This window comes from Nerophis lumbriciformis, linkage group LG32 (genome assembly GCF_033978685.3).
Source record: "Nerophis lumbriciformis linkage group LG32, RoL_Nlum_v2.1, whole genome shotgun sequence".
Taxonomy (NCBI): Eukaryota; Metazoa; Chordata; class Actinopteri; order Syngnathiformes; family Syngnathidae; genus Nerophis; species Nerophis lumbriciformis.
Genome location: NC_084579.2, coordinates 5,625,533 through 5,651,225, shown reverse-complemented (window position 1 = coordinate 5,651,225; position 25,693 = coordinate 5,625,533). Strand labels below are relative to the sequence as shown.

Below are 25,693 nucleotides of genomic sequence, written 5' to 3'. Positions count from 1 at the left end.
GGCCTCCTACCGGTGGGACGTGCCCTAAACACCTCCCTAGGGAGGCGTTCGGGTGGCATCCTGACCAGATGCCCGAACCACCTCATCTGGCTCCTCTCAATGTGGAGGAGCAGCGGCTTTACTTTGAGCTCCTCCCGGATGACAGAGCTTCTCACCCTATCTCTAAGGGAGAGCCCCGCCACCCGGCGGAGGAAACTCATTTCGGCCGCTTGTACCCGTGATCTTGTCCTTTCGGTCATAACCCAAAGCTAATGACCATAGTTGAGGATGGGAACGTAGATCGACCGGTAAATTGAGAGCTTTGCCTTCCGGCTCAGCTCCTTCTTCACCACAACGGATCGATACTTTTACAAATAAAGTATGTTATACTCTTCTGACACCACCAGATGGCAGTATAAGTGGCCATAAGACCCCAATTCAGTAGTGTACACAATTTTGGAAATAAGAGCTAAAAGGTGCTGTCCACGCATGTGGCCACTAAGCCTTTAGAGGTTCACACACATTTCATTCAATGAAATTGTCAGCTTCGTTAGATGTAAAAAATGCAGTTTACAAACTTCAAACGCAAAAAATTCCATGCCCCAAAAAAACATTTGTAATCGAGACACAAATTACCGTATTTTCCGCACTATTAGCCGCACCTAAAAACCACAAATTTACTCAAAAGCTGACAGTGCGGCTTTTAACCCGGTGCGCTTTATATATGGATTAATATTACGATTCATTTTCATAAAGTTTCGGTCTCGCAACTACGGTAAACAGCCGCCATCTTTTTTCCCCGTAGAAGAGGAAGTGCTTCTTCTTCTACGCAAGCAACCGCCAAGGTAAGCACCCGCCCCCATAGAACAGGAAGCGCTTCTTCTTCTACTGTAAGCAACCACCCGCCCGCGTAGAAGAAGAAAAAGCGCGCGGATATACCGTACGTTTCATTTCCTTTGTGTGTTTACATCTGTAAAGACCACAAAATGGCTCCTACTAAGCGACAGGGATCCGGTTCATGAAAAGACGCAATCTCTCCATCCGCACACGGACTACTATTTCACAGCAACTGCCTAAAGACTTTCAAGAAAAGCTGGCTACTTTCCGTGCATATTGTAAAAACAAGATAGCTGAAAAAAAGATCCGGCCAGAGAACATTATCAACATGGACGAGGTTCCACTGACTTTTGATATTCCTGTGAACCGCACTGTGGATACAACGGGAGCACGTACGGTGAATATTCGCACCACAGGGAATGAGAAGTCATCCTTCACTGTGGTTCTAGCTTGCCATGCTAATGGCCAGAAACTTCCACCCATGGTGATATTCAAAAGGAAGACCTTGCCAAAAGAGACCTTTCCAGCCGGCGTCATCATAAAAGCTAACTCGAAGGGATGGATGGATGAAGAAAAGGTGAGCGAGTGGTTAAGGTAAGTTTACGCGAAGAGGCCGGGTGGCTTTTTTCACGCAGCTCCGTCCATGTTGATATACGACTCCATGCGCGCCCACATCACGCTGGTTTTTAATATATTATTAAAGTTTGACTGACCTATCTGACTGTTTTTTTGACATTCCTTTAGCGCAGTTAGATGCGGCTTACAACACGGGGCGGCTTATAGGTGGACAAAGTTTTGAAATATGCCGTTCATTGAAGGCGCGGCTTATAACCCAGGGCGCCTTATGGTGCGGAAAATACGGTAACCTCCATGCGCCTCCCCTTAATTCGTCCTTCCTACTCTGACTTAAAAACATGGACCAATGAACTTCTTTGTTTACGACGACGTCACTGCGGTTCATGTGAAAGTGAGCGCGGTGACAGTAACACACCAGCAGGGGGCGAGAGACAACAAAAATGTATAGACTGGCTCAAGGACAATTTCATTTTTAATGCATGATCAAAAGTTGATACTCGATGAGTCTTCTTTATCATAGCTACATAAAGTTTGTTGTTGTACGATCTAATAACGTTTGCATTGTGATTTGTGGACCAACACGACGACAACGCAGGCTGCGTCTCGATTGGTGCACCTGTGTACCGTATTTTCCGGACTATAAGGTGCACTTAAAATCCTTTTTTCCCCTCAAAACTCTACAGTGCGCCTTATACCCCGGTGCGCCTAATATACAGAATAATTCTGGTTTTGCTTACCGACCTCGAAACTATTTTATTTGGTGAAATGATAAGTGTGACCAGTAGATGGCAGTCACACATACGAGATCGTGTAGTGCGCCTTATAACCCGGTGTGCCTAATGTACGGAATAATTCTGGTTTTGCTTACCGAACTCGAAACTATTTTATTTGGTGAAATGATAAGTGTGACCAGTAGATGGCAGTCACACATACGAGATATTGTAGTGCGCCTTATACCCCGGTGCGCCTAATGTATGGAATAATTCTGGTTTTGCTTACCGACCTCGAAACTATTTTATTTGGTGAAATGATAAATGTGACCAGTAGATGGCAGTCACACATACGAGATATTGTAGTGCGCCTTATACCCCGGTGCGCCTAATATACAGAATAATTCTGGTTTTGCTTACCGACCTCGAAACTATTTTATTTGGTGAAATGATAAGTGTGACCAGTAGATGGCAGTCACACATACGAGATATTGTAGTGCGCCTTATACCCCGGTGCGCCTAATGTATGGAATAATTCTGGTTTTGCTTACCGACCTCGAAACTATTTTATTTGGTGAATTGATAAGTTTGACCAGTAGATGGCAGTCACACATACGAGATATTGTAGTGCGCCTTATACCCCGGTGCGCCTAATGTATGGAATAATTCTGGTTTTGCTTACCGACCTCGAAACTATTTTATTTGGTGAAATGATAAGTGTGACCAGTAGATGGCAGTCACACATACGAGATAGTGTAGTGCACCTTATAACCCGGTGCGCCTAATGTACGGAATAATTCTGGTTTTGCTTACCGACCTCGAAGCTATTTTATTTGGTGAAATAATAAGTGTGACCAGTAGATGGCAGTCACACATACGAGATAGCGTAGTGCGCCTTATAACCCGGTGCGCCTAATGTACGGAATCATTCTGGTTTTGCTTACCGACCATGAAGCTATTTTATTTGGTGAAATGATAAGTGTGACCGGTAGATGGCAGTCACACATACGAGATAGTGTAGACTGCAATATGATGGCAGTTAACATAAGAGATACATGTAGACTGCAATATGATGGCAGTCACACACAACAGATATGGGTAGACTGCAATATGATGGCAGTCACACATAAGAGATATGTGTAGACTGCAATATGATGGCAGTCACACATAAGAGATATGTGTAGACTGCAATATGATGGCAGTCACACATAAGAGATATGTGTAGACTGCAATATGATGGCAGTCACACATAAGAGATATGTGTAGACTGCAATATGATGGCAGTCACACATAAGAGATATGTGTAGACTGCAATATGATGGCAGTCACACATAAGAGATATGTGTAGACTGCAATATGATGGCAGTCACACATAAGAGATACGTGTAGACTGCAATATGATGGCAGTCACACAAGAGATATGTGTAGACTGCAATATGATGGCAGTCACACATAAGAGATATGTGTAGACTGCAATATGATGGCAGTCACACATAAGAGATACGTGTAGACTGCAATATGATGGCAGTCACACATAAGAGATATGTGTAGACTGCAATATGATGGCAGTCACACATAAGAAATATGTGTAGACTGCAATATGATGGCAGTCACACATAAGAGATATGTGTAGACTGCAATATGATGGCAGTCACACATAAGAGATATGTGTAGACTGCAATATGATGGCAGTCACACATAAGAGATATGTGTAGACTGCAATATGATGGCAGTCACACACAACAGATATGGGTAGACTGCAATATGATGGCAGTCACACATAAGAGATATGTGTAGACTGCAATATGATGGCAGTCACACATAAGAGATATGTGTAGACTGCAATATGATGGCAGTCACACACAACAGATATGTGTAGACTGCAATATGATGGCAGTCACACATAAGAGATACGTGTAGACTGCAATATGATGGCAGTCACACATAAGAGATATGTGTAGACTGCAATATGATGGCAGTCACACATAAGAGATACGTGTAGACTGCAATATGATGGCAGTCACACATAAGAGATATGTGTAGACTGCAATATGATGGCAGTCACACATAAGAGATATGTGTAGACTGCAATATGATGGCAGTCACACATAAGAGATACGTGTAGACTGCAATATGATGGCAGTCACACATAAGAGATATGTGTAGACTGCAATATGATGGCAGTCACACATAAGAGATATGTGTAGACTGCAATATGATGGCAGTCACACATAAGAGATATGTGTAGACTGCAATATGATGGCAGTCACACATAAGAGATACGTGTAGACTGCAATATGATGGCAGTCACACATAAGAGATATGTGTAGACTGCAATATGATGGCAGTCACACATAAGAGATATGTGTAGACTGCAATATGATGGCAGTCACACATAAGAGATACGTGTAGACTGCAATATGATGGCAGTCACACATAAGAGATATGTGTAGACTGCAATATGATGGCAGTCACACATAAGAGATATGTGTAGACTGCAATATGATGGCAGTCACACATAAGAGATACGTGTAGACTGCAATATGACCCAAGTAAACAACACCAACATGTTATATGTTCCATTGAAAATATAGAACATTACACAATCTATCATGACACATAATATGAATCTTTTATTGCGCTCTATAATCCGGTGCGCCTTATATATGAAAACAGATCAAAAATAGAGCATTCATCGGCAGTGCGCCTCATAATCCGGTGCGCCCTATGGTCCGGAAAATACGGTACTTCCTTAAAATGCAGTACACTGTAAGTACCAGGATGTTGTACTGATGACACTCCAAATAGGGACACTTACCACCCTCAGTGGTCATAGCGGAAGGGGAGGAGCTAACTTGGAAAAGTGGAGCGACGCGCCGTCAAAATTCACTCACTGTCGACACATCGAGTGTTTACTTCTCAGTCCGCCTGTTACCATGACGACCGACGGCCTTTACTGTCTCCGACGTTCCCCGTCGGCCCTCAGAAGTCGTCGTCGTCGCAAATGTCCAAATAGACGTCGAAGGCTTCCCTGTTGCAGTTCCCGTCAGGCGTGAAGACGTACTTGTGGAAGGTTCCGTCCACACAAATGGCTGCCGGACGACACGACACACGTCTCAGGTCGGGCGCAAACACACACAAAACAAGACGCGTCCTCACCGATGACAGAGTTGACGTTCTTGGACGTGTTCTTCCCGAAGGCGCAGATGCAGGCGCACTCGGCGGGCACGGTGAAGCTGGCCAAAGACCACTGACTGTCCACGTACTGACCAATCACAGGGCCCACTTTCCCCACGCGCGCCAACCTGCAGTAACACACACACACACACATAGTCAGGCGTGGGCGAGGAGGCGGGGTCAAAGGGGGTCTTACGCAGAACGACGGTTCAGTTTGGTGTCTTTGAGAGCGAAGATGTGGACGGTGCCTTTGTCGCTGGACGCACACAGGAAGGAGGAGTCGTGACTGAAGTTGATGCTGCAAATAGGAAGTGGATGTTAACGTCGGCGCGCACGGTGACTCCGCCTCCTGGGCGTTACCAGTAGAGCGTGGCGGGGTCGGTGCCTCTGCGCAGCTCCACCAGCTTGTCCCTGGTGGTGGTGTCGAAGAGACGGATCAGCGTTCCTTTGCGGGAGGCGGAGGCGGCCACGCTGCCGGGCTGGTTGAGCGCCACGCAGGCGATCTCGCTCTGGTGGGCGTTGATGGTGAACGGGGCGGACGAGGTTCCAGGCTTGGTGTTGGACAAGTCCTGGAGGATGAGGCAGGTCCACATTAGAGGTGCGTGATATACATCACTGGTCCCTAAACTTTAGCCCGTGGGCCGGATTTTGAAGTCCAGAGTAAACAAAATAAATGTGTTTTTCTTTTTTTATTAATATTATTTTTTTAATCTGTCCTTTCTCACCCATCCATCAATCCATTTTCTACCGCTTGTTACTCTCGTGGTCTGTGAACACACTGTGTCGGCAAAGAATGAGGAAGTGTTGTATGTCTAGTAGAGATGCGTGGCTAGGCAATTATTTCATCCGCAACCACATCAGAAAGTTGTCAACCATCCGCCATCCACCCGATCTAACATTTAATCAGAACCGCACCCGCCCGTTGTTATATATCTAATATAGACGATGCAAGGCATTAGTGAGGTTATAAAGCTTTTGCCTGTTAAAGAAAGGAGACTGATCCAATGCAGCACAGACATTCGCGTGCCACGCTGTCACGACCCAGACGCACACCAGTGCGCAATCATATGGGAGCCGCGCTGAGCGCACCTCCAAGCGCGTCTCGCTGCCGGCGACGGCCGGGTATGGGCCCGACGCTCCAGCGCCATCCATTTTCAGGGCTAGTTGATTCGGCAGGTGGGTTGTTACACACTCCTTAGCGGGTTCCGACTTCCATGGCCACCGTCCTGCTGTCTATATCAACCAGGGTGAGCCCCACCCCTTTCGTGAGCGCACTGCGCGCGGAGTGACCCCTGTTACGCGCCCCCGGCAACAGGGGTGGCGGGCAGGTAAGCTGCGCGGGCGGAGCGCGCGGAGTGACCCCTGTTACGAGCCCCCGGCCATGGGGGTGGCGGGCAGGTAAGCTGCTTACCTGCTGCGCGTGACGCCGGCCGAGGCGGGGTGGTGACCCTGGACGTGCGTCGGGCCCTTCTCGCGGATCGCCTCAGCTACGGCTCCCGGTGGGGCCCTCTCGGGGGAAAGGGCCTCGGTGCCGGACCCCGGCGAGGCGTCCCTTCTCCGCTCCGTAAAAGTGTCCATCTCTTTTTTTTTTTTCTTCTGTTGTGGCATATGCTGCAGGTGCCTGCTCGTTTTTCGTATGTGGGTAACAACATTTAACTATGTATATATATTTCCGAATTGGTTTAACTGCCACCCGCCTGAATCTATTTAAAATCTAATTTTTTTTAATTTCAACCGCCCGACCCGACCCGCGGATAAAATCTAATTTTTTAAAATTTCATCCGCCCGATCCGCGGACTCCGCGGTTGTGCCCGCAAACTGCGCATCTCTAATGTCTAGCAATGAAACACGAAGGCGGACGTGTGTGCATGGAGGAAATACTTGTTGGAATTGGGCCTGTTGGTAGCTTAAAATCGGCAATAAAAGCTAAAAAGAGCGTCGGACTTTGTGTGACTTCTTCTGGATGCTACAAAACCAGTGAAGTTGTCAAATTGTGTAAATGGTAAATTAAAAGAGAATACAATGACATACCTGCCAACTACTCCGGTTTTCCCGTAATTAGTACGGTTTTCATCAACCTATTCCGGGTTACGGTTGCAGTGATAAAAAATACAGTTTTTCATTAATTAAAATGTTTTATTATTTTTTAAGTTTTATTCACGGAATCGCGTAACAACAATGACAATCGACACTGCTTCCCGTAACTTCCTATCGAGCCATTCCGAATGCCATGCGCGAGGCTATTTATAGCACCGCTGCCAAGCACGAGGCACCTGTTGCCATTGTTTCCAAACGAGCGAACGATCATGGAATCAGCCGGAGAAAAATCGCAAACGAGTCTTAAACCGAAAAGAAAACTGCAGTCATTCCGTGAAGAATATTCAAAAGCCTATCCGGGAATAATTATCCGTTCCAAAAAGGGTGAAAACTATGCGAATTGCACCTTGTGCAGACAAGATTTTTCGATCGGACACGGAGGAATTAGCGATGTAAAAGACCACGTTGGGACAAAAAAACACAAGTCTAATGCCGTTGCTAGCGATACAAGTGGAAAACTTTCAACGTTTGTCTGCGCCCAAACAGATTCTTTGGATGTGATAAATGCCGAAGTTTTATTTACGGAGGCAATAATTGAGCAAACAAAAAGGTAATGACACCAATGTTATCTATTGGAATTGTTTAGTACTGTTATACTGTTAAAAGTGTTTATACTATTTATGCTTTCAAGTCCAAGTTGAAGAAATCTTGTTAAATGTTGACAGCATAACTACCAAAATACAGAAGTATGTCCTTAATATTTTTGCAGTGCTATTTCTGTTGAAAAGTTAAAATGATTACATTAGAGATGTGATGTGCCACTTTTCAAGTGGTTATTGCAAGAAGCTGCAATATATATTCATACCTGCCAACTTTTGAAATCAGAAAAACCTAGTAGCCAGGGTCCAGGGGCCGCAGGTGGGGGGTTCAGGGGGGCGAAGCCCCCCCAACGCAAAATGATTATTAGCATTCAGACAGGTTAAAATGTTGCTAAAACCATCACTTTTCTATCAGTCACAGTGACTTTTCAAAACAAAAATATTACAGCAAAAATCATATGGGTTGATTGACATGTTTATTCTGTAAGCTAACTTCAATAGTTTGAAATTATTTTGACAGTTAATGCCAGTTATCCTGTGAACCTTTCACAAGACTTCAATTTGTTAATTGAAAGTATAAACAGTTTAAACACTTTTTACAGTAAACAAATGGTAAAACAGTACTAAACAATTCCATTAAAAAAAAATTGGTGTCATTAACTTTCTGACAAACTTGTATAATCTACTGCCTTGTTCAATTGTAAAAAATATTCTGTGCCTAAAATTCACATTTCTATCACAATGATCATACTGTAAACATGGTAAGCTAACTTCATTAAAATTAATAGTCCTGTCAATAGCATGGAATTACAATTCAAATGTAGTTTTTTTGTAAGCCTTTCAAAAGAATTCCAAATATGAAAAATTAATGAAAATTAATTTAAGCCATCAGACACTTGAAAAGTGGCACATCACATCTCTAATGTAATCATTTGAACTTTTCAACAGAAATAGCACTGCAAAAATATTAAGGACATACTTCTGTATTTTGGTAGTTATGCTGTCAACATTTAACAAGATTTCTTCAACTTGGACTTGAAAGCATAAATAGTATAAACACTTTTAACAGTATAACAGTACTAAACAATTCCAATAGATAACATTGGTGTCATTACCTTTTTGTGGCTAAAATCCGAAAAACGTTGAAAGTTTTCCACTTGTATCGCTAGCAACGGCATTAGACTTGTGTTTTTTTGTCCCAACGTGGTCTTTTACATCGCTAATTCCTCCGTGTCCGATCGAAAAATCTTGTCTGCACAAGGTGCAATTCGCGTAGTTTTCACCCTTTTTGGAACGGATAATTATTCCCGGATAGGCTTTTTGAATATTCTTCACGGAATGACTGCGGTTTTCTTTTCGGTTTAAGACTCGTTTGCGATTTTTCTCCGGCTGATTCCATGATCGTTCGCTCGTTTGGAAACAATGACAACAGGTGCCTCGTGCTTGGCAGCAGTGCTATAAATAGCCTCGCGCATGGCATTCGGAATGGCTCGATAGGAAGTTACGGGAAGCAGTGTCGATTGTCGTTGTTGTTACGCGATTTCGTGAATAAAACTTTAAAAAAAATATTCATCCATCCATCCATCTTCTTCCGCTTATCCGAGGTCGGGTCGCGGGGGCAGCAGCCTAAGCAGGGAATCCCAGACTTCCCTCTCCCCAGCCACTTCGTCCAGCTCTTCCTGTGGGATCCCGAGGCGTTCCCAGGCCAGCTGGGAGACATAGTCTTCCCAACGTGTCCTGGGTCTTCCCCGCGGCCTCCTACCGGTCGGACGTGCCCTAAACACCTCCCTAGGGAGGCGTTCGGGTGGCATCCTGACCAGATGCCCGAACCACCTCATCTGGCTCCTCTCGATGTGGAGGAGCAGCGGCTTTACTTTGAGCTCCTCCCGGATGACAGAGCTTCTCACCCTATCTCTAAGGGAGAGCCCCGCTACCCGGCGGAGGAAACTCATTTCGGCCGCTTGTACCCGTGATCTTGTCCTTTCGGTCATAACCCAAAGCTCATGACCATAGGTGAGGATGGGAACGTAGATCGACCGGTAAATTGAGAGCTTTGCCTTCCGGCTCAGCTCCTTCTTCACCACAACGGATCGATACAGCGTCCACATTACTGAAGACGCCGCACCGATCCGCCTGTCGATCTCACGATCCACTCTTCCCACACTCGTGAACAAGACTCCGAGGTACTTGAACTCCTCCACGTGGGGCAAGATCTCCTCCCCAACCCGGAGATGGCACTCCACCCTTTTCCGGGCGAGAACCATGGACTCGGACTTGGAGGTGCTGATTCTCATCCCAGTCGCTTCACACTCGGCTGCGAACCGATCCAGCGAGAGCTGAAGATCCTGGCCAGATGAAGCCATCAGGACCACATCATCTGCAAAAAGCAGAGACCTAATCCTGCAGCCACCAAACCAGATCCCCTCAACGCCTTGACTGCGCCTAGAAATTCTGTCCATAAAAGTTATGAACAGAATCGGTGACAAAGGGCAGCCTTGGCGGAGTCCAACCCTCACTGGAAACGTGTCCGACTTACTGCCGGCAATGCGGACCAAGCTCTGGCACTGATCATACAGGGAGCGGACTGCCACAATCAGACAGTCCGATACCCCATACTCCCTGAGCACTCCCCACAGGACTTCCCGAGGGACACGGTCGAATGCCTTCTCCAAGTCCACAAAACACATGTAGACTGGTTGGGCAAACTCCCATGCACCCTCAAGGACCCTGCCGAGATTTTTTCTAAATGAATGAAAAACCGTATTTTTTATCACTGCAACCCCGGGAGAGGAGCTGGACGAAGTGGCTGGGGAGAGGGAAGTCTGGGCTTCCCTGCTTAAGCTGCTGCCCCCGCGACCCGACCTCAGATAAGCGGAAGAAGATGGATGGATGGATGGATGCAACCGTAACCCGGAATAGGTTGATGAAAACCGTACTAATTACGGGAAAACCGGAGTAGTTGGCAGGTATGTATAACACAATATAGGTTTTATATGGTCCACGTGTTATGTGGAGAGGAAGGACAAAGAAGCGGAGTAGAACTCACCACCAGCTGCAGGCTCCCACATTTGTGACCTGGAAAGACCAGCAGCTGCTTGTCCAGACTAGGACACAAGTCACACAGACCTGTAGGGACAGCACTGGCGGTTACAAAATGGCCGGCAACCACTCCAAGATGGCTGACGGGAGTTTTGCAGCACCTTTGGGATTGTCTCGGGTGTCAAACTCGAACAGCTTGACGGGCTTGTCGGGAAAGGTGTAGACGTAGATGCGGTTCTTCAACACGATGACGATCCTGGGAAGAGAGTCGGTGGGCGTGATGCGTTTGTGGCGAGCGAGCGGCGGCGGACTCACTTGTCGTGTCTCATGCGGACCGCCAAGACGGGCTTGGTGAAGGTGAACTCCAGCACCAGCTTGTCTTTGGCGTCTCGGCACTCGCGGGCGTCGTCCCAGATCAAGACTGTAAAAGACACCGACCGTCAAAACCCGCTCGGATCAAAGCCACTTTGAGTCACTCGCCTGATATTTCAGAGAACTTGGGATTGACTCCGCCCCCGACCACGGCCAGCAGGTTGGATCGGTGCAGCATGGAGCACAGCGCCACGCTTCCCACTTGCTCGTGATCTACACGGACCGAGACATAAGGCGGGGTTAGAGGTGGCGCCCGTTGGACGCCGGCGAGGCATCGGCGGCTAGACGCTCACCGAGGTGACCTTTCTCCATCAGAGGCTCCACGTTGTAGATCCTCACACCTGACTCCATGGAGCAGCAGAAGCAACCTGACAAGAAGGAATACCGATCAAGTATTCTGTGTACTTAGTAGGGATGTCCCGATCCAGGTTTTTGCACTTCCGATCCGATACCGATATTGTTTTTGCACTTCCGATCCGATACCGATACTGACCGATACTGGCCTATCCGAGCATGTATTAAAGTTTCAAGTTATTTAGCCTACTTAGTTGTCAGAATCATGTTGAAAAGGGTTTTAGTACTCTTGATAACAACTAGCCAGCTGAATTAGGGGAGTTTGAATACCGTATTTTCCGCACCATAAGCCGCCCCGTGTTATAAGCCGCGCCTTCAATGAACGGCATATTTCAAAACTTTGTCCACCTATAAGCCGCCCCGTGTTATAAGCCGCATCTAACTGCGCTACAGGGAATGTCAAAAAAACAGTCAGATAGGTCAGTTAAACTTTAATAATATATTAAAAACCAGCGTTCTAACAACTCTGTTCACTCCCAAAATGTACGGTAATGTGCAAATGTGCAATCACAAACATAGTAAAATTCAAAATAGTGCAGAGCAATAACATCAATAACTTAATGTTGCTCGAACGTTAATGTCACAACACACAAAATAAACCTAACACTCACTTTCTGAAGTTATTCTTCATTCATAAATCCCTCGAATTCTTCTCCTACGGTGTCCGAATTAAAAAGTTGGGCGAATTACGGGATCCAAAATGGCCGGCTCCGTCTCGTCGAAGTCATCAGAGTCAGTGTCGCTGTTGTTTTTCCAGCAGTTCCGTGAATCCTGCCTTCCGGAAAGCTCGGACCACAGTTGAGACTGAAATATCCGCCCAGGCATTTACGATCCACTGGCAGATGTTGGCGTATGTCGTCCGGCGCTGTCTCCCTGTCTTAGTGAATGTGTGTTCGCCTTCGGTCATCCATTGTTCCCACGCCGTTCGCAGTCATGCTTTAAATGCCTTGTTGACACCAATATCGAGCGGTTGGAGTTCTTTGGTTAATCCACCCGGAATGACGGCGAGTGTTGTATTTGTGTGCTTCACTTGTTTTTTGACACCATCTGTGATGTGGGCGCGCATGGAGTCGTATATCAACATGGACGGAGCTGCGTGAAAAAAGCCACCCGGCCTCTTCGCGTAAACTTCCCTTAACCACTCGCTCATCTTTTCTTCATCCATCCATCCCTTCGAGTTAGCTTTTATGATGACGCCGGCTGGAAAGGTCTCTTTTGGCAAGGTCTTCCTTTTGAATATCACCATGGGTGGAAGTTTCTGGCCATTAGCATGGCAAGCTAGAACCACAGTGTGTCGCTTAGTAGGAGCCATTTTGTGGTCTTTACAGATGTAAACACACAAAGGAAATGAAACGTAATACCCGCGCGCTTCCTCTTCTATGGGGGCGGGTGCTTACCTTGGCGGTTGCTTACCGTAGAAGAAGAAGCACTTCCTCTTCTACGGGGAAAAAAGATGGCGGCTGTTTACCGTAGTTGCGAGACCTAAACTTTATGAAAATGAATCTTAATATTAATCCATATATAAAGCGCACCGAGTTATAAGCCGCACTGTCAGCTTTTGAGTAAATTTGTGGTTTTTAGGTGCGGCTAATAGTGCGGAAAATATACACAATGGTTGGTAACAAGAAACTGACCTGTTTTTAAAATATTGCGATATTTTAAGGCCATATTGCGATACACAATATATATCTCGATATTTTGCCTTAGCCTTGAATGAACACTTGATGCATATAATCACAGCAGTATGATGATTCTATGTGTTTTGATTGATTGATTGAGACTTTTATTAGTAGGTTGCACAGTGAAGTACATATTCCGAACAATTGACCACTAAATGGTAACACCCCAATAAGTTTTTCAACTTGTTTAAGTCGGGGTCCACTTAAATTGATTCATGATACAGATATATACTATCAGATATATACTATCATCATAATACAGTCATCACACAAGATAATCACATTGAATTATTTACATTATTTATAATCCAGGGTGTGGAGGGGGGCGCCGGATGTAAGTGTCAAAAAGACAGCCAAAAAAGTTTGATATGAGAATAAATCTAAAGTTAAAATATAGGGTAGAAATGCACCCATTTGCAGGAAATGTAGTCTTGATTTTCAAAATGTTCTTTCAAGGCTTGCATGTCTACTTAAAACATTCTTCTTCATACTGCATTAATATATGCTACTTTTAAACTTTCATGCAGAGAAGGAAATCACAACTGAAAAAATCACTAATTTTTTCATATGGTGTTGATCTGGAAATTTTTGCCTCGGCATTTTGATGGTGTGGGCGTGTGGCACCGAACGGAGATAAGCGTCTCGACAGACGTTACAATATTTGAACAATGATGACGAACCCCAAACCATCACCCAACCATGCAAATTTAGCATTTCCTTTGGAAATCGAGGTCCCAGAGTCTGGAGGAAGACAGGAGAGGCACAGGATCCACGTTGCCTGAAGTCTAGTGTAAAGTTTCCACCATCAGTGATGGTTTGGGGTGCCATGTCATCTGCTGGTGTCGGTCCACTCTGTTTCCTGAGATCCAGGGTCAACGCAGCCGTCTACCAGCAAGTTTTAGAGCACTTCATGCTTCCTGCTGCTGACCTGCTCTATGGAGATGGAGATTTCAAGTTCCAACAGGACTTGGCGCCTGCACACAGCACAAAATCTACCCGTGCCTGGTTTACGGACCATGGTATTTCTGTTCTAAATTGGCCCGCCAACTCCCCTGACCTTAGCCCCATAGAAAATCTGTGGGGTATTGTGAAAAGGAAGATGCAGAATGCCAGACCCAAAAACGCAGAACAGTTGAAGGCCACTATCAGAGCAACCTGGGCTCTCATAACACCTGAGCAGTGCCAGAAACTCATCGACTCCATGCCACGCCGCATTAACGCAGTAATTGAGGCAAAAGGAGCTCCAACCAAGTATTGAGTATTGTACATGCTCATATTTTTCATTTTCATACTTTTCAGTTGGCCAACATTTCTAAAAATCCCTTTTTTGTATTAGCCTTAAGTAATATTCTAATTTTGTGACACACGGAATTTTGGATTTTCATTTGTTGCCACTTCAAATCATCAAAATTAAATGAAATAAACATTTGAATGCATCAGTCTGTGTGCAATGAATACATATAATGTACAAGTTACACCTTTTGAATGCAATTACTGAAATAAATCAAGTTTTTCAAAATATTCTAATTTACTGGCTTTTACCTGTATATAAAAAAATGGGTATTTCTGTCTGTCATTCCGTCGTACATTTTTTTTTCTTTTTACGGAAGGTTTTTTGTAGAGAATAAATGATGAAAAAAAACACTTAATTGAACGGTTTAAAAGAGGAGAAAACATGAAAAAAATTAAAATAAAATTTTGAAACATAGTTTATCTTCAATTTCGACTCTTTATAATTCAAAATTCAACCGACAAAAAGAAGAGAAAAATTAGCTTATTTGAATCTTTTTGAAAAAATTAAAAAAAAGAATTTATGGAACATCATTAGTCATTTTTCCTGATTAAGATACATTTTAGAATTTTGATGACATGTTTTAAATTGGTTAAAATCCAATCTGCACTTTGTTAGAATATTTAACAAACTGGACCAAGCTATATTTCTAACAAAGACAAATCAGTATTTCTTCTAGATTTTCCAGAACAAAAATTTTAAAAGAAATTCAAAATACTTTGAAATAAGATTTAAATTTGATTCTACAGATTTTCTAGATTTGCCAGAATAATTTTTTTGAATTTTAATCATAGTAAGTTTGAAGAAATATTTCACAAATATTAAAGTTAAAAAGTTAAAGTACCAATGATTGTCACACACACACTAGGTGTGGCGAGATTATTCTCTGCATTTGACCCATCACCCTTGATCACCCCCTGGGAGGTGAGGGGAGCAGTGGGCAGCAGCGGTGGCCGCGCCCGGGAATCATTTTGGTGATTTAACCCCCAATTCCAACCCTTGATGCTGAGTGCCAAGCAGGGAGGTAATGGGTCCCATTTTTATAGTCTTTGGTATGACTCTGCCGGGGTTTGAACTCACAACCTACCGATCTCAGGGCGGACACTCTAACCACTAGGCCACTGAGTAGGTATTCTTCGTCGAAAAAACAGAAGCTAAAATATTTATTATTCTTTACAATAAAAAATAAATAAATTTACTTGAACATTGATTTAAATTGTCAGGAAAGAAGAGGAAGAAATTTAAAAGGTAAAAAGGTATATTTGTTTAAAAATCCTAAAATCATTTTTAAGGTTGTATTTTTTCTCTAAAATTGTATTTCTAAAAGTAATAAGAAGCAACGTAAAAAATAAATGAATTTATTTAAACAAGTGAAGACCCATCCATCCATCCATTTTCTACCGCTTATTCCAAGTGAAGACCAAGTCTTTAAAATATTTTCTTGGATTTTCAAATTCTATTTGAGTTTTGTCTCTTTTAGAATTAAAAATGTCGAGCAAAGCGAGACCAGCTTGCTAGTAAATAAATAAAATTTAAAAAATAGAGGCAGCTCATTGGTAAGTGCTGCTCTTTGAGCTATTTTTAGAACAGGCCAGCGGGCGACTCATCTGGTCCTTACGGGCGACCTGGTGACCGCGGGCACCGCGTTGGTGACCCCTGCCCTAGTATATACAATAATATAAACCAAGTCATTGTATTTCATTTAGGATTATTTCATATCTTCATTTAAATAAAAATATATTTTTATCTTTTTTAGATAGTCAATAAATAATGTGAACATGTATCATAACATGGAAATCTAAGAGAACGTGTTGTGGATGATTGTGGACTGGGAATTTTTTTAATTTTATTTTTTTACACATTTTTATAAAAAAAACAAAAATAAAAAGTTTTTCCGACGTATTACATTTTAGACGATTTCTCTTCTTAGTTATTATTTCTCCGGCTGTAGAAAAGAGCCGCTCACAGGGCACAGAGGAGGCGTCAGTGCGACACAGTTGGCGTATCGGTCACGTGACCAAAACAGCTCGTGATCGGTCACGTGACTTTCTAAAAGCGGTACGCGCACCGACACAGGGTTTTGCTCTATGAGCTCGACGCATGCGCCGATGCATCGGTGTTGCCGGACCCAACTACAACTAGCGATTAATGCCCTAGTTGTCAGCTAGCAATTAACCCGCCAGTTGCCAGTTAGCGAATAGCGCCTTAGTTGTCAGCTAGTGATTAGCACACTAGATGCCAGCTAGCAATTAGCGGCCCAATACTGCTATGGAGACATATAGTTAGTATTCCACAATAACAAGGTGCCTTTAGGACCATCCATCCATCCATTTCCTACCGCTTGTCCCTTAGTTTAATATAAATTAAATCATAATTTCATACAAGATACACAAGTAGTGTGGAGTGGACGTGACGATGAGCGTCTGGCAACTTACTGTGATCCTGGTTGAACTGCAGACTGTTGACTCCTCGCTGCTGGGCCATGTCTGCTTCTTGGCTTCTACAAATCCTTTAGACGTCGAACTGCTTTGCTGCGGCAGTTGAGAATAGATTCGGGATTCGAAAGATGGCCTTTGTTGCTATCAAAGTGAAGACCACAACAAAGATGTTGCAACTCGACGCGTTGTTTTGTTTACGCGAGGAAACGTCACAGTACTTCCGGTTTACTTCCGTTTCCGGTTAGTTTTTCGAAACAAAAAAAACTGCACAAATAAAGGGTATTCTAGTTTTTAACACAATCATAATTACGTATTAAATTGATCAAGTTTATATGTAAAAGACGACCATTAGGCCACCAACTTTGACACATTTACGTTTTTATACTAAATTTCCAATATGGTTTATCTAACGACATATTATACACACTTTAAAAACACAAACACATGGCGAATGAAAAACAATTGGATAAATGGGTCAGAAATTGGGATTTTATTCACAAGTTAGCATCTTGGGTTTAAATGTATCACTCATAGACATCTTATAAGTAGACGCAGCATGGAGCGCTACTGCCTACTGGCGCTGACGAGACGCGGGGCCGCCATCTTGGAGTGGTGATCCGCTCCACTCAGTGCAATTCATTTGGCAGGAGCAATGAACTGTCAGCGCATTTAATTCATCTTACCTCACTGAATACCACTGATTTTCACGCGCTTTTTTGTCATACGTGTAGCTATGATAAAGGACACATGTTTTACTATTCATAGTTTGCTTAACAGTAATAGAATATTCTTATATGCTATAAGTGACCAGGCGTCTGAGATCAAAACTGGGAATATAATCCCAGAGAGAAGGGTCAGCTATTTTTAAATTGAAGAAACAATATGATTAGGTTTTATATACATGCGTATATCCTACATAAACAATGTATGAATACATTAGATATCTATATATCTATAGACTATCTCTGTTGCTGCAGCAGCAGAGAGTTTATTCTGTCTTGACACTTTGTATTGATATTTTCTATTACATTCTTCCCTTAAATGATCATGTTTACAGTGATTGTTTTATATGTATTTTTTTATGTATGTCGCTTTGGATAAAAGCGTCTGCCAAATACTTAAACATAAACATATACAAACACCTGAAAGTCTTTATATCAGCTAAAACCACCAATCTGTTTCACTGGATTCAGAATAAAACCAAATTCTGTTTTACCCAACAATGTTAGTATTTGAATATTGTTACTTGAAGACTTATTCCTGGTTACATATATACTGTTAAGAAAGTATTGTCTTATACTTTGCTTAAAATGAGAATGCATCATAATCAGTGGCGGCTGGTGAATTTTGTTTTAGGTGTCAGAATCATTTATTTCAACTTTGTTATTTAAGTATGACATTTTTAAATGAAATTAATTTCATTGACAAGCAATTCTTTTATGGTCATACTCTTGTTTGCTAGCGACTATGATTTCAGTACTATTGAAGATCTTTGCTCCTCAACTCTGTGGTAATATTTTCACAAAATACAACCAATAGTACGTTCATGTTAAATCTTACTTGTGAAAAGTAATCCCCCGATTCCTATTTTCAACAGTCTGCTCATTTGAGCAGGAAAACGCTGAACACCATCTTTGTTTTCTACCTGTCAACTGTCAGTTTAGGCTGCTCGCCAGCTCTTCATCACCACTTCAAGATGGCAGCCCAATTTCTCGTTTCACAGCAGCCAATGCTGCGTCTGCTTATAAGAGGTCTGTGGTTGCAACTCGACGCGTTTTGTTTACGCGAGAAAACGCCAAAGTACTTCCGTTTAGTTTTGTTAAACTCTACAAATAAGGGTATTTTAGTTTAATACAATCATAATTGTGTAGTAAATTGATAAATTTTATATGTAAAAGACGACCATTAGGCCACCAACTTTGACACATTTACGCTTTTGTACTAAATTTTCAATATGGTTTATTTAACGACATATTACACACATTTTAAAATCAAACACAAATTGGATAAATAATGGGTCAGAAATTGTGATTTTATTCATAAGTTAGCATCTTGGGTTTAAATGTGGTCTTGCTAATGTCGCACGACCGATGACGTCACGTGTTGGTACAGATGCAGGTCTCTGATATGGCCCAAGAGGCGCCACTATACCTCGCCCACTTTCTTCTCACTGGTTTGGTTTTGATTCTCTGCAGAGTCTGCCAAGAACAAAGTTAGCAGCGTTAGCGCACAGAGGCCGCGTTAGCACACAGAGGCCGCGTTAGTCTGCTGTAAAAGTTCAGAAGTGAAGTACCACAGTTGTAGAGGCTGCGCACTCTCTGGATGTCGATGGACGTCATTCTGCCTCGCTGGCCCATTTCCGTCTCCTTCACTTTGGCCTTGATGGTGGGACGGCCGTTGGTTGAAAAAAAAGTGCTGCGAACAAAAAAGGAGCTCAGTTCCAAGTGTGTGTGTGTGTGTGTGTGTGTGTGTATACGTTACCTGCCGTAGTGCATGATGGAGGACAGGTCGTACGGAAGCTGGAAGGTTTTGCCAGTTTGCATTTTGAAGTTGCGTTCCCGCCCTTAGAGACAGGAATCAAGCGTGAAAAACACGTTAAATCAGGGTCCCCAAACTACGGCCCGCGGGCAGGACCCGGCCTGCCAGCGTCTAAAATCCGGCCCGTGGGAGTCCCAAGTTAAAAAAAAATTGTAATTTAGATTATTATAAACCTGTCCTTTCTAATACATTTTCTACTGCTTGTTACTCTCGGTGTCTCCTAGCCGCTCATATCGTCTAAAAATGCATTTTCCCCATTGATAACGACACATCGGTGTGTGAAAGAAGGAAATCAGGCTAGAAATAAGGAAGGATGAAAGGAAAGAAGGCTAGAAATAAGGAAAGAAGGTAGAAATAAGGAAGGAATGAAGGATGGAAATAAAGGATGGAAATAAAGAAATAAAAGGAAATAAGGAAGGAATGAAGGATGGAAATAAAGAAATAAAAAGAAAGAAGGAAATAAGGAAGGAATGAAGGATGGAAATAAGGAAATAAAGGATGGAAATAAGGAAATAAAGGATGGAAATAAAGAAATAAAGGATGGAAATAAAGAAATAAAGGATGGAAATAAAGAAATAAAAGGAAATAAGGAAGGAAGGAAAGAAGGCTATAAATAAGGAAGGAAGGAAAGAAGGCTATAAATAAGGAAGGAAGGAAAGAAGGCTATAAATAAGGAAGGAAGGAAAGAAGGCTATAAATAAGGAAGGAAGGAAATAAGGAAAGAAATAAGGAAGGAAGGAAATAAGGAAAGAAATAAGGAAGGAAATAAGGAAAGAAATAAGGAAGGAAGGAAAGAAGGCTAGAAATAAGGAAGGAAGGAAGGAAAGAAGGCTAGAAATAAGGAAGGAAGGAAAGAAAGAAGGCTAGAAATAAGGAAGGAAGTAAGGAAAGAAGGCTAGAAATAAGGCTGAAGTAAGGAAGGCTAGAAATAAGGCTGAAGTAAGGAAGGCTGGAAGGAAAGAAGGCTAGAAATAAGGAAGGAAGGAAAGAAGGCTAGAAATACGGCTGGAAGGAAGGAAGGCTAGAAATAAGGAAGGAAGGAAAAAAGGAAGGAAATCAGGCTACACAAGGAATGAAGGCTGGAAATAAGGAAATAAAGGATGGAAATAAGGAAGTAAGGAAAGAAGGCTGGAAATAAGGAAGGAAGGAAAGAAGGCTAGAAATAAGGAAGGAAGGAAAGAAGGCTAGAAATAAGGAAGGAAAGAAGGCTAGAAATAAGGCTGAAGTAAGGAAGGCTGGAAGGAAAGAAGGCTAGAAATAAGGCTGAAGTAAGGAAGGCTGGAAGGAAAGAAGGCTAGAAGTAAGGAAGGCTGGAAGGAAAGAAGGCTAGAAATAAGGAAGGAAATAAGGAAAGAAGGCTGGAAGGAATGAAGGCTAGAAATAAGGAAGGAAATAATGAAGGATGGAAGGAATGAAGGAAAGAGGGAAGGAATGAAGGAAAGAATGAAGGAAAGAATGAGATACACATATATACACACGTGTGCACACACACGTGTGTGTGTGTGCACACGTGTGTGTGTGTGTGTGTGTGTGTGTGTACTGTACACAACCCAATGCCCCCCCGGGGTCAAAAAGTTTGGGGACCCCTTGCGTTAAATAACCTTCTCACCTTTCATGATGTTTTCAGACACGATGGTGATGTATCCCTTGCGGTCCTCCCTGGTGTGCTCGTGGTAGAAGCCCAGCGCGTGGAGGATCTCGTGCACGATGTTGCCCACCATGCAGGTGGGGCCCACGTGCACGCCCTGCTTGCCGCCGATGGCGCCCACGTACGACGCGCACCTACGTGACGGCACGGTCAGAAGGTCAAACACACTTCAACATAGTCCATTTACTAACATGATCCGGTTGAAGAAAGTCTTCAAACTACTAAAATGTTCACAGAAAACTAAACTCCTTGAACTTATTCCAAAGAAGATGTGGTGAAGTCAGGAGTGTCAAACTCAGTTTCATGGCAGTAATGGCTGCTTTTAATTCATTTACATGAAACCTGTGATTAATACTAATGCAGATTACTTTATTTTATGTATAACTTGCTTTAAAATCAGAAATAAAAAGGTGGCAAGCAGACATTTAACTGTTTTTATCTCACAAAAAGAGTTTTGTTATACAGTATATAATAATATAATTAGCATGATCAGACATTAAAGTTTAAAATATGCTTTTTTTCTTGTCAAAATTGAAAGATTGAATGCATTTAGTAAAAAAAAAAAAAAAAAAGTATCAGTCATGAGCACATTAACCAGCTAGCGATTAGCACTCTAGTTGCCAGCTAGCGATCAGTGTGCTAGTTGTCAGTTAAATAGCGCGTTAGTTGTCAGCCATTAGCATGTTAGTGGTCGGCTAGCGATTAGCACTCTAGTTGCCAGCTAGCGATCGGTATGCTAGTTAATAGTTAGCGATTACCACGCTAATTGTCAGCTAGTGATTAGTGCTTTATTTGTCAGCTACTGATTAGCTCCCTAGCTGTCAGCTAGCGATCAGTGTGCTAGTTGTCAGTTAAATAGCGCGTTAGTTGTCAGCCATTAGCATGTTACTTGTCAGCTAGCGATTAGCACTCTAGTTGCCAGCTAGCGATCGGTATGCTAGTTAACAGTTAGCGATTACCACGCTAATTGTCAGCTACTGATTAGTGCTCTATTTGTCAGCTACTGATTAGCTCCCTAGCTGTCAGCTAGCGATCGGCGTGCTATTTGTCAGCTAGAGATTGCAGCGTTAGTTGCCAACTAGCAATTAGCGCGTCAGTTGCCAGCCAGCAATTGTTGCAGTGGTTGTTAGCTAGTGATTAGCGCCCTCGTTGTCAGCTCGCCATTAAAGTTAAAGGTTAAAGTACCAATGATTGTCACACACACACACACACACACACACACACACACACACACACACACACACTAGGTGTGGTGAAATGTGTCCTCTGCATTTGACCCATCACCCTTGTTCACCCCCCTGGGAGGTGAGGGGAGCAGTGGGCAGCAGCAGTGGCCACGCCCGGGAATCATTTTTGGGGATTTAACCCCCAATTTAACCCCAAGGGGTGCCAAGCAGGGAGGTAATGGCTCCCATTTTTATAGTCTTTGGTATGACTCGGCCGGGGTTTGAACTCGCAACCTACCCATCTCAGGGCGGACACTAACCACTAAAAAAGTTTGAAATATGCATTTTTTTTTTTCTGTCAAAATTGTAAGAACGAATGCATTTAGTAAAATAAATGTAATAAAATACCATTTTTTAGGCTTTCGTGGGCCACATAGAATGATGTGGCGGGCCAGAACCGGCCCCCGGGCCTTGAGTTTGACACCTGTGCATTAAGTGAGTCATGACTGACTTGACTATGTTGCATTTAGAAGGACTTGTAACAATAGAGAACCGGAAGTGAAAATAATCTGGTGGTGTTTTCTACAAAGTAGAAAAGCTTAGAGTCTTCCTACTCCTTTTCAAGTTCAAAATAAACTTCAACCAGTAGAGAGCCTCCTCTGGAACAAAGCGGAACTACAAGAAGCTAGCTTCAAAATAAAAGGTTTTTTGCAAAAATGCAAAGAAAACAAGCATCTGGTGATTAGTACCCCAGGGGTCTATCCTCAGCACACTCAGTTTATCACATGTGAGGGGGTCAATATGTTAGACTCTCAGACCCTTGGGAGGATACGAAGGCGATGTAGTCCTTCTCGGTGGTGCGCTTGTGGAAGGACAGGCAGGTGTTGTCGGAGATCATCTTGAACGCGGCCAGGATTTCATCGGTGCGAGCCACTGTCAAAACAACCACGGCACAGCTTAGACTCGCTGGCAAGACTCGGGGCAAGACACAAACTCACTTACCCAGGTTTGGGTTGATCTCGTACGGGATTTTGAGGGTGGACCACTTATGGTCCACGGCGTTCCGGTCTTTCTGTGGGGGGGGGGAAAGAGGAAACCATGTGACCTGGTGTGGATTATGGCTAGCTTGGTAAAGAGATGAAGAGAAAGAAGACTGACTTTGAGGAGAATGTCGCCCTCCTGCAGACCTTTATCCTTCGTCATCAGTTCTGTGGACATCAGAGCGTGATTTAGTGATGGGTCCGGCAACACCGATGCGTCGAGCTCATAGAGCGAAACCCTGTGTCGGTGCGCGTACCGCTTTTAGAAAGTCACGTGACCGATCATGAGCTGTTTTGGTCACGTGACCGATACGCCAACTGTGTCGCACTGACGCCTCCTCTGTGCCCTGTGAGCGTCTCTTTTCTACAGCCGGAGAAATAATAACTAAGAAGAGAAATCGTCTAAAATGTAATACGTCGGAAAAACTTTTTATTTTTATAAAAACGTGTAAAAAAATAAAATTAAAAAAATTCCCAGTCCACAATCATCCACAACATGTTCTCTTAGATTTCCATGTTATGATACATGTTCACATTATTTATTGACTGTATCTAAAAAAGATAAATATATTTTTATTTAAATGAAGATATGAAATAATCCTAAATGAAATACAATGACTTGGTTTATATTATTGTATAAACTAGGGCAGGGGTCACCAACGCGGTGCCCGCGGTCACCAGGTAGCCCGTAAGGACCAGATGAGTCGCCCGCTGGCCTGTTCTAAAAATAGCTCAAAGAGCAGCACTTACCAGTGAGCTGCCTCTATTTTTTAAATTTTATTTATTTACTAGCAAGCTGGTCTCGCTTTGCTCGACATTTTTAATTCTAAAAGAGACAAAACTCAAATAGAATTTGAAAATCCAAGAAAATATTTTAAAGACTTGGTCTTCACTTGGAATAAGCGGTAGAAAATGGATGGATGGATGGGTCTTCACTTGTTTAATTAAATTCATTTATTTTTTTTACTTTGCTTCTTATTACTTTTAGAAATACAATTTTAGAGAAAAAAATACAACCTTAAAAATGATTTTAGGATTTTTAAACAAATATACCTTTTAAATTTCTTCCTCTTCTTTCCTGACAATTTAAATCAATGTTCAAGTAATTTTATTTATTTTTTTATTGTAAAGAATAATAAATATTTTAGCTTCTGTTTTTTCGACGAAGAATATTTGTGAAATATTTCTTCAAACTTACTATGATTAAAATTAAAAAAAAAATTATTCTGGCAAATCTAGAAAATCTGTAGAATCAAATTTAAATCTTATTTCAAAGTATTTTGAATTTCTTGTTCTGGAAAATCTAGAAGAAATACTGATTTGTCTTTGTTAGAAATATAGCTTGGTCCAATTTGTTAAATATTCTAACAAAGTGCAGATTGGATTTTAACCAATTCAAAACATGTCATCAAAATTCTAAAATGTATCTTAATCAGGAAAAATTACTAATGATGCTCCATAAATCCTTTTTTTTATTTTTTCAAAAAGATTCAAATAAGCAAGTTTTTCTCTTCTTTTTGAATTTTAAAGAGTCGAAATTGAAGATAAACTATGTTTCAAATTTTTTTTTTTTTTTCGTGTTTTCTCCTCTTTTAAACCGTTCAATTAAGTGTTTTTTTCATCATTTATTCTCTACAAAAAACCTTCCGTAAAAGGGAAAAAAAATGTACGACGGACTGACAGACCCAAATACCCATTTTTTTAATATATATATATAAATGTATTTATTTAGCTATTCTTGTTTAAATCACACTTACGTGTAACTTACAGATGACAATATATTTATTTATTTAAGTGTGTATCAAACTGGTAGCCCTTCGCATTAATCAGTAGCCAAGAAGTAGTTTTTGGTTTCAAAAAGGTTGGTGACCCCTGTACTAGGGCATCAAATCAGTGTCAGTTGAGTCGGTCCATAGGTTGCCTGTAGGGATTTTTAATGTCCAGCAGATGTCAGTATTTAGTGACACAGTATCGACACAGTATCAATACAGTTTTGCAATGTGTCGAAACGCTTCATGACGCCTCATCAACCCATCACTAGCGTGATTGTTTGAACAAAGAGAGAAGAGTCTTCCTACCTTCCAGCGTCTCCGCGTTGTGGAGAAGTCTGAGGATCTCTGCAGGACCACACCAACGTTAGTTAGGACACAAGACCGGACGCCAAAGGTGACCATGACTTTACCTGGGTGGACCGGAGGGATTGGACCGGAACC

At 42.5% G+C, this 25,693-nt stretch overlaps 2 protein-coding genes across 2 annotated transcripts in view; both read right to left on the bottom strand.

Moving 5' to 3' along the window:
• Positions 1-4,591: 4,591 nt before the first annotated feature.
• Positions 4,592-17,265, bottom strand: wdr45 (WD repeat domain 45). The gene is made up of 10 exons (XM_061926781.2): positions 17,086-17,265; positions 11,620-11,694; positions 11,435-11,539; positions 11,270-11,378; positions 11,116-11,210; positions 10,962-11,041; positions 5,640-5,848; positions 5,476-5,577; positions 5,262-5,407; positions 4,592-5,194 (listed from the first exon to the last, which is right to left on the bottom strand). The coding sequence occupies exons 1-10, from the start codon at positions 17,132-17,134 to the stop codon at positions 5,085-5,087; spliced, it is 1,080 nt and encodes a 359-aa protein (XP_061782765.1). The 5' UTR covers positions 17,135-17,265; the 3' UTR covers positions 4,592-5,084.
• A 1,834-nt stretch (positions 17,266-19,099) lies between these two features.
• Positions 19,100-25,693, bottom strand: part of LOC133574916 (zinc metalloproteinase nas-4) — a 6,789-nt gene continuing 195 nt past the window's right edge. Inside the window, exons 2-10 of the mRNA XM_061927264.2 lie at positions 25,663-25,693; positions 25,559-25,597; positions 23,599-23,648; positions 23,443-23,512; positions 23,259-23,373; positions 21,236-21,408; positions 19,570-19,651; positions 19,382-19,503; positions 19,100-19,286 (exon numbers count right to left, since the gene is read on the bottom strand). The exon at positions 25,663-25,693 is cut by the window's right edge and continues 2 nt beyond it. Coding sequence (XP_061783248.1) covers positions 19,234-19,286; positions 19,382-19,503; positions 19,570-19,651; positions 21,236-21,408; positions 23,259-23,373; positions 23,443-23,512; positions 23,599-23,648; positions 25,559-25,597; positions 25,663-25,693 — 735 coding nt within the window. The 3' untranslated portion in view covers positions 19,100-19,233. The remainder of the gene's footprint in view (positions 19,287-19,381; positions 19,504-19,569; positions 19,652-21,235; positions 21,409-23,258; positions 23,374-23,442; positions 23,513-23,598; positions 23,649-25,558; positions 25,598-25,662) is intronic.

Coding starts and splice junctions, on each gene's coding strand:
- wdr45 (XM_061926781.2), bottom strand. CDS start 17,134: ATGGCCCAGCAGCGAGGAGTCAACAGTCTGCAGTTCAACCAGGATCAC. Junction 11,695..17,085: donor GCAGTTCAACCAGGATCACA/GTAAGTTGCCAG, acceptor CCTTCTTGTCAG/GTTGCTTCTGCTGCTCCATG. Junction 11,042..11,115: donor CACCCGAGACAATCCCAAAG/GTGCTGCAAAAC, acceptor CTGTCCCTACAG/GTCTGTGTGACTTGTGTCCT.